Source organism: Neofelis nebulosa, chromosome 5 (genome assembly GCF_028018385.1).
Source record: "Neofelis nebulosa isolate mNeoNeb1 chromosome 5, mNeoNeb1.pri, whole genome shotgun sequence".
Lineage (NCBI taxonomy): Eukaryota > Metazoa > Chordata > Mammalia > Carnivora > Felidae > Neofelis > Neofelis nebulosa.
This window is the reverse complement of record NC_080786.1, coordinates 86,071,882-86,084,008: the sequence shown is the minus strand read 5'-3', so window position 1 is coordinate 86,084,008 and position 12,127 is coordinate 86,071,882. Positions and strand designations below refer to the sequence as shown.

At 35.9% G+C, this 12,127-nt stretch overlaps 1 protein-coding gene across 6 annotated transcripts in view; it reads left to right on the top strand.

Annotated features, from left to right (window-relative positions):
- The window catches only part of ACAP2 (ArfGAP with coiled-coil, ankyrin repeat and PH domains 2), a 157,592-nt gene that overhangs the window by 50,198 nt on the left and 95,267 nt on the right, over positions 1-12,127 (top strand). For all 6 annotated transcript variants that reach the window (XM_058730904.1, XM_058730902.1, XM_058730903.1 and 3 more), the window contains exon 2: positions 8,844-8,901. In XM_058730904.1, coding sequence (XP_058586887.1) covers positions 8,844-8,901 — 58 coding nt within the window. The remainder of the gene's footprint in view (positions 1-8,843; positions 8,902-12,127) is intronic.

Below are 12,127 nucleotides of genomic sequence, written 5' to 3'. Positions count from 1 at the left end.
ATTTTGGATATTGTGTTATTGGCAGGAGAGGACATGAGGGGAGAAGGGTACGTGTTCCTTTAACTACTTCTGTTTTTTGTTTGTATGTTTATTTTTTTGGGGGGGGGAGGGGCAGAGAAGGGGACAGAGGATCCGAAGTAGGCTCAGTGCTGACAGCAGCGATCCTGAGCCCTATGTGGGACTCAAACTCACGAACCACGAGATCATGACCTGAACCAAAGTCGGATGCTTAGCCGACTGAGCCACCCAGATGCCACAACTACTTTTTTTTAGATTTACTTTTTTTCATGAGGAAATGGTAGAATAATGTTTACAATCTTTAAAAAAATAAATATAATGGAGTTCACTCAGAAAGATATGTGTGTGGACAAAAGATAAAATCATTTTTTTCTGGGGTTCCTGGGTGGCCCAGTCAATAAGACATCTGACTTTTTAAAAAAAATTTTTTTAAGCTTTATTTATTTTTGAGAGAGAGAGAGAGACAGCGCGTGCGCATGAGTGGGGGAGGAGCAGAGAAAGGGAGACACAGAATCCGAAGCAGGCTCCAGGCTCTGAGCTGTCACCACAGAGCCCAATGCTGGGCTCGAACTCACGAACCGTGAGATCATGCCCTGAGCCAAAGTCGGACACCCAACCCACTGAGCCACTCAGGCACCCCAGACCTCTGACTCTTGATCTTAGCTCAGGTCTTGATATCAGGGTCATGAGTTAAAGCCATGTGTTAGTATTTGCGTTAGGTATGAAGGCTACTTAAAAAACAAATTAAAAAAAATTTTTTCCCTAAAATGTTAAGCTGAACAAAAATTTTACAAAAAACCACCACTATCTTCCCCGATACTTATGATCTTTTAGAAAGTACGTAGAGGAGACGTTCGAAAAAGATGAATGGCTTAACAATATAAATTTTGGTGAGGGTTTTCATCGCTTATAGGTTTTTCTTTTTTTCTCTGTGTTGAAAGCATGAATGAGGACCTGGGGGAAATCTTGCTTGGGAGAAGATAATCAAATCTAGGTTCTAATTTTCCTTTGAATGCTTATTCCGGGATAATTGATTGTTAAGATCCGGAGGTAATAATAAAGATGATCCAGTCTATTCCTCTCTTTGGATGGATGAGATAACTGTGGTTTGGAGAGATTAAATTATGTTCTCAGGGACTCATATTAGTTGGTAGAGAGTTAGACTAAACTCTTGATTTCCATTTCTAGTCTGTGTTTTTTACAATACTCTTACCCATTACAGGACTGAATTTCTCATGAGTTTTGCCAGGTTTGCTCAGTAGACCAATCTGAGCAAATAGGAGCAGTTATAACGTTTCTAACCTAATATTGGGCAATAAAGACCTTTTAATTTCATTGAGACTTCTCAAAAATAAAGACTTAGTCATTTTTAAAAGGTGACTCAATATTGATATGCAATAAACATGCATTCAGAGCCTTAATACTTCTTTGCACTGATTGCAGAGTTGGCTCTGTTTGTTCTTAGAAGAATCACACAGAACTGACCTTGACGACCTTGGAAAACCAAGTGGATTTTCAAATAATATCTTACCATGTAGTATAGCACTGTGGCCTAGACTGAAGTAATGAAGTTAGGAAAAGTGTGTTTGACATACAATTTTTGGAAAATGGCAAGAGTATTGAAGTGTTTGCAATTTGGACTTGCTATTTTATTTGCTGTTTTAACTTTTTTGCTTCTTTTTCAAACCACTTCAAATTCATGTTGGAAGTACGTGATTAATCTAATTACTGCTTCCTTCCCTTTTGGGCCCATAAAATGAAAATTAAAAGAGATCGTGTATTTTCTTTAACATACATAATTATAGCTGGTATTTATTCAATACCCAATGAGTGTCCTGCACTGTGCTGAAATTTTTATATGTATTTTAAAATTTATCATATAGCTCTATGGAAGAGAATGTCATTATCTGTATTTTGCAGATGAAATTGAAGCACAAAGAACTTGTTTGATGTTACATAGGCAGTAAGTAAAATATTGTATTCAAACACTGGCTCTTTAAAAAAAAAAAAAAATCCATCCCATTGCCTCTCAACATGAAGGTGTTAAAGAGACCCAATTCTAAAGGACCCAGAATTTACTGAACAAAGGGGTGGCTATTCACATTACAAAATGATTTAGTGAGAGATTTATTTTAAAAAGCAGATTTCCAGGGTGTGTACTCTCTGTGTTCTCTGGTCAAAAATGTAGAGGGAGCCGTCTCATCCTACAGCCATCTCTAGTTTTGGTCATCTAGCTTTGCCACTTATTGAGACAGGGCTGCCCTTGGGTCAGTGGACTATCCCTGATCCAGCCATTGTCCTTTCTTTGCAAAGAATAAATAGTGAAGCATTGCCTGCAGTAGATAAAGCTCTTGAGCTCAAAGAGGAAGTTGGTTGGGGATGGTAGGTGCCATAATGGGTATATAGGCAACTCCTCTCAGTATCTAAATGGTTATTTAATGTATATGCAACCTTTAAGAATGTATCTATTATATAAAACAAGGAATATAGATGTTAGTTTCAAAATCTGTACATTATAGTTTATTTTATCTTTGTTAATTCTTTAGAAGGTAGTTATTAGAGTCGCAAATCCATCTTTGTTTAAATATTTAATCTTTAATATTTATGTGCCTATTAGTGATCTTGAATATCCTGTTGTTACATTTTAGATTGCGTCATCATGTGACCCAATCTTAGATTATTAATTCCATTTTGAGGATATTGCCACGGTTCAAGTGGAAGTTAGGGTTTTTTTTTTTCCCGTGTCTGTGTGTGTATGTGTTTAGGATTTCAAATGGATGGCTACAATTCTTCATCACACTTGTTTCTCTCAAATAATTTTCTTTTATAAAGAAAATATAGTGCTCATATTAGTCATACTATTTAGTTATTTTTATGGATCATTTTATAAAAATAGTGGTTTATAAAGGTTATTGCTACATCAGGGGTGTGCAATTATCTGGGTAGGGAGAGTTCTATTTTTGTGCTTCTCATAGAGCTTCATTTAATTCACAGCTGAAAGTGATCACCATGTGATTAGAAATGTCTCAGTGTTAATACTTGCTGCTAGATTTTTTTCCTATTCTAATTTTATGTTTTTAGTTAACTGTTTTCTAAGTTGATCATAAAACACTGTGATGCAGGAATAGATAAAATAATGAAGGTGTTATTAAAAGTAAAGTGACTTTTTTTTCCTAAATTATGGGCTTATTCAGCTTGTTAGGGTAGAGTCAACCAGAACTAAGTCCTAAAAATTATTTTCTTATATGTATTTTGTCTATGAGAAAGGATTTTTATTCTTGTTTTTGTATTTAATATTCATAATAAGGAGTCAGTAAACTTTTCCTCTAAAATGCCAGATAATAGTAAATATTTCAAGGCTTTGTGGGCCATATGGTCTCTCTTCCTAAACTACTCAACTCTTCCATTCCATTATAGCATGGAAGCTGCCATAGACAATATGGCATGAGCTTGGCTGTGTTTCCAAAACACTTTATTTGTAGGCGCTGAATTTTAATTTAATATAATTTTCTTGTGTCATTAAATATTATTCTTTTGTTTTTTCCAATCACTAAATAATATAAAAACCATTTTTAGCTCATGGGCATAAAAACAGGTTATGGGGGTGCCTGGGTAGCTCAATCAGTTAAACTCTGGATTTTGGCTCAGGTCATGATTTCAGCTCATGAGTTCAAGCCCCACATCAGGCTCTGTGCTGACAGTGTGGAGCCTACCTGGGATTCATTTTTTCTCTCTCTCTCCGCCTCCCTCCCTCTCCCTCTTGCTCTTTCTCTCCCTCTCCCTCTCTCTAAAATAAATAAACTTTAGAAGTTTAAAGAAACAAAACAAAACAAAACAAAAACAGGCTATGGTCTAGACTTGCCTGAAAGGCTGTGGTTTGCTGAACTTTGTTCATAATAATCCTGTGAAACTTTGCTGATGGCCTTCTGTTTTTTCCCCTTTCTTTTAACATTATTTTATGTTTTGCTTAATTTGGTACTTAATCATGCTTTTGTTGTTAATATGTAAGTAACATTTAAGTTTTAACAGTTAAGAATTTTTTAATGATTTTTATTAAGTTTTAAGCTATGGAGGGTACGGTCTATAATATTGGCCTTTTTAACACCTTGCACATTTATAAAAGTTATATAGGTTCAGTAGGTATTTGGGAGAGATGAAAAGGAATAATATCTGTTGTCCAGTATTTGAAGGAATGTTGTATAGATTGTTTCATTTCACTCATTCATTCATTTATTAAACATACATTCCAGGATGGTTCTCTTTCATTACAGAGTAGAAGTAATAGGGAGGAAAAACTCACCTCAGAATGTGGGGATAAGAGAAAGGAGACATAGAAGCTCTTATCATGTTCTTTGTGTCATGGTATATACTGTGGTCAGTGGTATAGACAGTCCCTCATTTAACCTTTACAAATCATTTAGGTATGTATTTCTTTACTCATTTTGTAGATGAAGAAACTTAGACAAAATATCTTCAGCTTAGAGAAGTGAATGATGGAGTAGGATTTGAACTGAGATGATGATATTTCTGTATACTTTTTATACTAAGGAATATTCAATTAACTAGTCTGCCTTACACATTAGCTTCTTATTTTTTTTTTTCTTCAACTTTTTTTTTTTTTATTTATTTTTGGGACAGAGAGAGACAGAGCATGAACGGGGGAGGGGCAGAGAGAGAGGGAGACACAGAATCGGAAACAGGCTCCAGGCTCCGAGCCATCAGCCCAGAGCCTGACGCGGGGCTCGAACTCACGGACCGCGAGATCGTGACCTGGCTGAAGTCGGACGCCTAACCGACTGTGCCACCCAGGCGCCCCCACATTAGCTTCTTAGATGTTACAACAAGTTTTTTTTTTTGTTTGTTTTTTTGTTTTTTTTTTTTTTGCTATGACTACAACTTTTCACACATATCTTAGATGACCAAGAACAAAGACTTTTTTTTTTAAAGAAATGGTGAAATATTGAAGAACTCTAAGCTAAAGTTTCAGATTCTTTGACTATATGATTACAAAGGGCTTTATTTATTAAAAAATTTTTTTTAATGTTCATTTATTTTTGAGAGAGAGAGAGAGAGATAGATTGCTTGCACACACGCGATAAAGAGGAGCAAAGAGAGAGGGAGACACAGAATCCAAAGTAGGCTCTAGGCTCTGAGCTGTCAGCACAGAGCCCGATGTGGGGTTTGAACCCACAAACCACGAGATCATGACCTGAACCGAAGTCACACACTCAACTGACTGAGCCACCCAGGCGCCGCAGGGCTTTGCTTTTAAATGACATCTTCTCTTTTGTGTTTGTACTTCTCTTTAAAAATGTTTTACAAAAGCAATTTAGAATAGTACAATGAAATACGATTGAGGAATATACATAAAGTTTCTGTCAAACTGTATGTTTAGCAGAAATCAGTGATTAAATCAAATCTTGACCTGGTCATTTCAACTAATTTGCTTGAAAGAAATTGAAGATGGGGGCTCTAGGGTGGCTCAGTGGGTCAAGCATCTGGCTTGGGCTCAGGTCATGATCTTGCGGTTCGTAGGTTGAGCCCTGCGTTGGGCTGTGTACTGACAGCTCAGAGCCTGGAGCCTGCTTCAGATCTGTGTCTCCCTCTCTCTCTATCCCTCTCCCCCTTGCGCTCTCTCTCTCAAAAATAAATAAATATTTTAAGAAATTGAAAAACCCAGAAATTGGAGATTGAGTAAAGGTAGGTTAAATAAAGGTAAAAAAGTAAATGAAGAACATTTTTGATAGAGTAAACAATTGTGGGGTTTCTTTCTTGACTCAACAAGCATTTTGAGTGTCTATACTGCTATGGGGAGCTCAGATGAGTAAGAGAAATGGACAGTGATAGAGACATGCATGAGGTGTTGTGAGAGCATAGGAGGGATGTGTAATCAAGCTGGAGTGGATGGAGGAAGAGATTCCAAGAGGCCTACCTCCTGAGAAGATGATGTCTGAATTTTTCCTTTTCTCCCTTTATTGGCTTTAAAATAATTGAAATGTGCATAGTTATTGCAAATTCTTTTTTTTTTTTTTTTTAATTTTTTTTTTCAACGTTTTTTATTTATTTTTGGGACAGAGAGAGACAGAGCATGAACGGGGGAGGGGTAGAGAGAGAGGGAGACACAGAATCGGAAACAGGCTCCAGGCTCCGAGCTGTCAGCACAGAGCCCGACGCGGGGCTCGAACTCACGGACCGCGAGATCGTGACCTGGCTGAAGTCGGCCGCTTAACCGACTGCGCCACCCAGGCGCCCCCATAGTTATTGCAAATTCTAAACAGTCCAGAAGTATAAGTGGTAAAAAGAGTAAATCCTATTTACGCTTTCTGCTTTCCAATCCTTATTTTTCAAAGTTATAGTTAAGAGATTGGTAAATATGCTTCCAGATTTTTGCCTATGCATAAACCAAGAGGTTTTTTTCCTCCACAAAATTGGGTTCACACTATATATAATTTTGGAAGTTGCTTTTTCCCATATGTAATAGTCTAGCATGTATATGTTTCTATCTCAGTAGATAGAGATCAATCTCATTTAAAAACTTGCTGCCTCACACAATGGGATGGATGTACCATCATTTGTTTACATTATTTCCTATTGTTGGACATGTAGGTTTTCAACTTGTTACAAACAATGAATATCTTTGCGCAGATATGTTTGTTTTCTTTTATGCATTAAGTTTTACATGGTAGGTAGCATATATAGGCAGGTGAAGGGAGTTAAGGTTAATGTGAGGAGAAAATGTTTTCTAGGAGAAGGGAACAATATATAATGTGAAAACACTGCTGAAGAAAATGACACTTTTAGTTAGGGGAGAAGCATTTCTGTTTCTCTGCTATGGAAGTACAGTACCTCTTGTTTTCTTGAACTTTAAACTGTTATGCTAGAGTATTTTATTTTGTGGAATAGGCATCTCTTTACTGAATAATTTATAGTTGTATACAATTTTCTTATTTTGGAGATTAAAAACTATTTTCCAGTAAATCTTACCAGATGGAGAAGTAGAATCACAAGCTGATAAAAATGGTTATTTCGGGGGCGGGGGTCATCTGGGTAGCTTAGTCGGTTAAGTGTCCGAATTATTCAGCTCAGGTCATGATCTCACAATTCATGAGTTTGAGCCCTGCTTCGGGCTCTGTGCTGACAGCTCAGAGCCTGGAGCCTGCTTCGGATTCTGTGTCTTCCTCCCTACCCCTTCTCCACTTGTGCTCTGTCTCTGTCTCTCTCTCTCTCAAAAATAAATAAACACTAAAAAAAAAATGATTATTTGGATGTTACACAGAGTTTAAGTGAGTAGTTCTGGAAATAGAACTTTTATCTTAGCTATCTTTTTCTTAGTCCTGGTGTCTAATTGAGAATTTCTTACGCAGAGTTCGAAATAACTTTCTGGGTGGTTAGTCCCCCATCGCTGTCCGTTTGAAATACATTTAGGTTAATCCATAAAATAACTGCTGGGAAGTTGCTAGTTTTTCAAGTAGGTATCTGACAATGTGATAGATGGCTTAAAGTAGATGACTTGTGTTTTGTTATATCTTAACTCTTAAGTGTAAATTCTTATTACCCTTAAAAAGTTTTAGTTGCTGTTGTTTTGTTCCAAATTTCCATTTTTGGAAGTTGCTTATAGTGTGTGGTATCAAGTACTAACTAAGTTTTATAGAAATCAGTAGATTTCTTAAAAATACATTGGAAACAAAATTGTTCATTAAACAAGGCTGACGTCTTTCTGAACTATTTATAAAAGTAAAAATTTTTCTTTTCTGGTTGTCAGGGATGCTCTGTTGTGGTTAGATGTGTTTTGTTAAATAGAAATCTGAGTCTTCAAAACACTAAAAATAGAACTACCTCACGACCCAGCAATTGCACCACTAGGCATTATCTGAGGGATACAGGTGTGCTGTTTCGAAGGGACACATGTACCCCATGTTTATAGCAGCACTATCAACAATAGCCAAAGTATGGAAAGAGCCCAAATGTCCATCGATGGATGAATGGATAAAGAAGATGTGGTGTATATATACAATGGAGTATTACTCGGCAATCAAAAAGAACGAAATCTTGCCATTTGCAACTACGTGGATGGAACTGGAGGCTATTGTGCTAAGTGAAATTAGTCAGTCAGAGAAAGACAAAAATCCTATGACTTCACTCATATGAGGACTTTAAGAGACAAAACAGATGACCATAAGGGAAGGGAAACAAAAATAATATAAAAACAGGGAGGGGGACAAAACAGAAGAGACTCATAAATATGGAGAACAAACTGAGGGTTACTGGAGGGGTTGTGGTGGGGGGGTGAGCTAAATGGGTAAGGGGCACTAAGGAATCTAGTCCTGAAATCATTATTGCACTATATGGTAACTAATTTGGATGTAAATTTAAAAAAATTAAAAATTAAATAAAAAAAAAAGAAGTCTGAGTCTTTGTTAAAGCTCAACTTTTAGAATTTCTTCCTCATTAAAAAGAAATCAAAACACATGCTAAATACTTCTAATTAGTGTTATTAATATGAATAATATGAATGCTTTGAGTCAGTCAGCCTAATGTTTTCTCTCATTACCTTAAACAATAATTATATTATCTATTCTATGTTTATGAAATGTTTATACTTCATCCTAAGGTAATTATTATCAATGTGAAGTGTAATTTTTAAGCATTCATATCTTTTGTCATTTAGAGTTATTTTTCAGCAATAAAGTATATATTTAAACAAATGATAACTTAGTGGGGAGGGGAAACCTGGAAGGTGGTTGTGGGGAAGGACTGGTGGGAGGTGCGGGGCACTTAAAAAATAATGAACACATGATAACTTACTTCATATTTACTTTTTCTAGGGCTGCTTTGGAAGAAGTAGAAGGAGATGTGGCAGAATTGGAACTAAAACTTGATAAGGTGAATTTTACGTAAAAATTTTTTTTAAAGCATTAATCTCGTTTTCTGTAAATAATGATTTGTGCCTTTAATACTAGGTGGTTCATGTTCTTTTATCTCTTTGACGGTAAATGTCATTATTCCAATTTTACACATGAGGAAATTGAGGCTATAGACATAAAATAGCTTGCTGAAAATCTGAGTGCCAGAGCAAGACTTTGACCAGTAGCTGACTGCAAAGCTAACTAGATATCCTTTATATTGTTGGAACTTTGTTTTCTTCTTTTCCATCAAAAAGATTGCATGTATCTTTTTGATGCTTAATGGTTTTCATACATAACCTGACCATTCTTGTTTATAAATGTGGGTTTGGATACATTAAACATAAATAAAATTTATAATATTGATTCGATTTTTAAAGCTAATGCCATAAATATTTAGTGTATACTTAATAATTGATATTAAATGGTTATATTCTATGTAAGGGTAAAATGTATATTGATTTCTATCTTCTGTATTAATTATTGATAATCTTTTTTGTCTCTACCCAAGCAACATTGCTATATAGCAGGCAGCAATATGAGAATGAGTAAGACATGGCATCTGATTTCAAGTAACCATTGTTTAGTGAAATAATCTCTTAAAATTTATGGAGTTAAATCAGATGCACATACTCGAAATACTTTTTCTGAAAATAACTTCCTACTTGTTTGTTATTGTAAATTGTATTACTACATAAAGCAGTGCTTCTCAAACTTCGCTGTGCATAGGGATTACCTGGGGATCTTGTAAAAATACAGATCCTGATTCAGTAAGTCTGGGGTATCTGAGATTCTGTGTTTCTAATGAGATTCCAGGTGATGCCAATGCTGTTGTTGTCCCATGGACTGCACTTTTATAGCAAGGATATAAAACACATACTAGTTAAACTAAAGGTTTTCCAATGTTTTGAAATCATGAAATGTATGTATATAATGTAAACAGTATAGAAACCATATAAAGTAATAGTATTAGTTATGAATTTAAAACCAAAAGTTTAGAAAATGTTTACTAATAGCTTATTTTTCTGTACTACTCTATAGTTTTCAAAACACTTTGATATGCAGTATATTTATTTTTTTTAAGGTTTATTTATTTATTTTTGAGAGAGAGAGCATGAGTGGGAGAGGGGCAGAGAGAGAGAGAGGGAGACACAGAATCCCAAGCAGGCTCCAGGCTCTGAGCTGTCAGCAGAGCCTGACGTAGGGCTTGAACTCATGAACTGTGAGCCCGAGTCTGATGCTTAACCAGAGCCACCCAGGTGCCCCAATATGTTTTTTGATTTTTACAATAATTCTGTGAGTTAGGTAAGACAAGTGCTACTATTCTTATTTTATAGATGAGGATACCAAAGCCCAGAAAGTGAAGGGGACTTGCTTCAAATCAGAGTTAGAAGAGGCAGAACCAGGGTTAGGATTCATATGTTTTTATTCTTAGTTCACTGCTTTTTTTTTTTCTTTTAAATTTTTTTACTTTTTAAAATTTACATCCAAATTAGTTAGCGTACAGTGCAACAATGATTTCAGGACTAGATTCCTCAGTGCCCCATACCCATTTAGCTCATGCCCCCTCCCGCAACCCTTCCAGTAACCCTCAGTTTGTTCTCTATATTTATGAGTCTCTTCTGTTTTGTCCCCCTCCCTGTTTTTATATCATTTTTGTTTCCCTTCCCTTATGTTCATCTCTTTTGTCTCTTAAAGGCCAGCATTTGCACTACTAAGCATTTATCCATGGGTTACAGGTGTGCTGTTTCGAAGGGACACATGCACCCACATGTTTAGTGCTGTTTTTGTTCAGTGCTCTTTTTGTGCACCACTGTACTTCTGGGTCTGTGTTGGGATAGCACATGCCACTTGGATATTTATTTTAAGGAACACAAGTGTCTAGGCAAGTGTTTTTTTAAAAACTTACTGTTACAATTCTTGGTGAGGATATTTTCAAAAATTTTATTTTCTCTTTAAAATTATATGTATGGGATTATTATTATTATTTTACCCAGAGGTATTACATGTATTTTAAGCACTCTCTGAAACAAAGTTTTCACACCTTTTGGGTAGGCAACAAAAGATGTAGTCTTGATTTTCTGGTAGATTTATGGAAGAGTATGTAGAAAGGCGAGGCTTTGTAAAGAATCCCAGAGTAGATTATTATGGGTATCTATTCTTTTTGGGTAGAACTACATGTAAATCATATGAAACATTTGTATGTTTGGGGGTATCCTCAAAATTTAAAGTATCTAAACAGAATCCACTAACAGCATTTTTGTTACTGATTTTGCTTTTATGAGCAGCTCTTTCCTGCCTTTATATCAAATTTGGTTGGGGTTGAGAGACTGGTAGAACCTTAAAACAAAAAGATTCAAATTTAAAACAAGTTATCAAAGTATTGGCAATTAGTACTAAGGTCTCTAAGCCCTTTCTAGAGTATTCATTACCCAAAGGGCTAATAAGAGCATCATAGAAATTTTGACATTTTAAAAACTATTATTTTTCACCTGAATAGACGTTCTATAGTTACTTTTATATTTCTCTAGCTTAAGATCTTGATTTCTTGTAAAACGTACTTCTCCCAAATTCTTAAGCTATTATCTATCATTTTACTTTAGAATTTTGGGGCGTTAGCATAGAGAAGAGAACCTGAGAGGAGCAAGAAATGGTGTTATTGAAGGTGGTGGCATTGAACGACTTGTGGAGGGGAGGGGTTGCCCAAGATTGGTTCAGTGATTTCATAACTTTGTGCAGGGCAAGTTCCACCTGTAATATCATTGTAAATCATGCCATCAACAGGTTAAACTAGCTTGATGACTTAGCTTATATTTATTTTGTTTGTAATATATGCTGCCAATAGTTAATACTCCTTGTGGAAAATAATGCTTCACGAGTGGCATTGTTCTGCTGGGTCCAATTATTTATCCATTTTGCCAGGTATTCTGGCATTGACAGAACTGTGGAGTATCACAGTGGCCATCTAGATGTAATCTCTGTATCTGTTGCATCTTTTCACTGGAATGCTTGCTCCCTTTTTGTTAAGCAGATACTTTTTATTTTTTATTTTATTTAAAAATTTGTTGATGTCTATTTGTTTTTGAGAGAGAGGGGGAGAGAGAGAGAGCGAGAGAGAGAGAGAGAGAGAGAGAGAGAATATGAATGAGCAGGGGAGGGGCAGAGAGAGAGGGAGAAACAGAATCTGAAGCAGCTCCAGGCTCTGA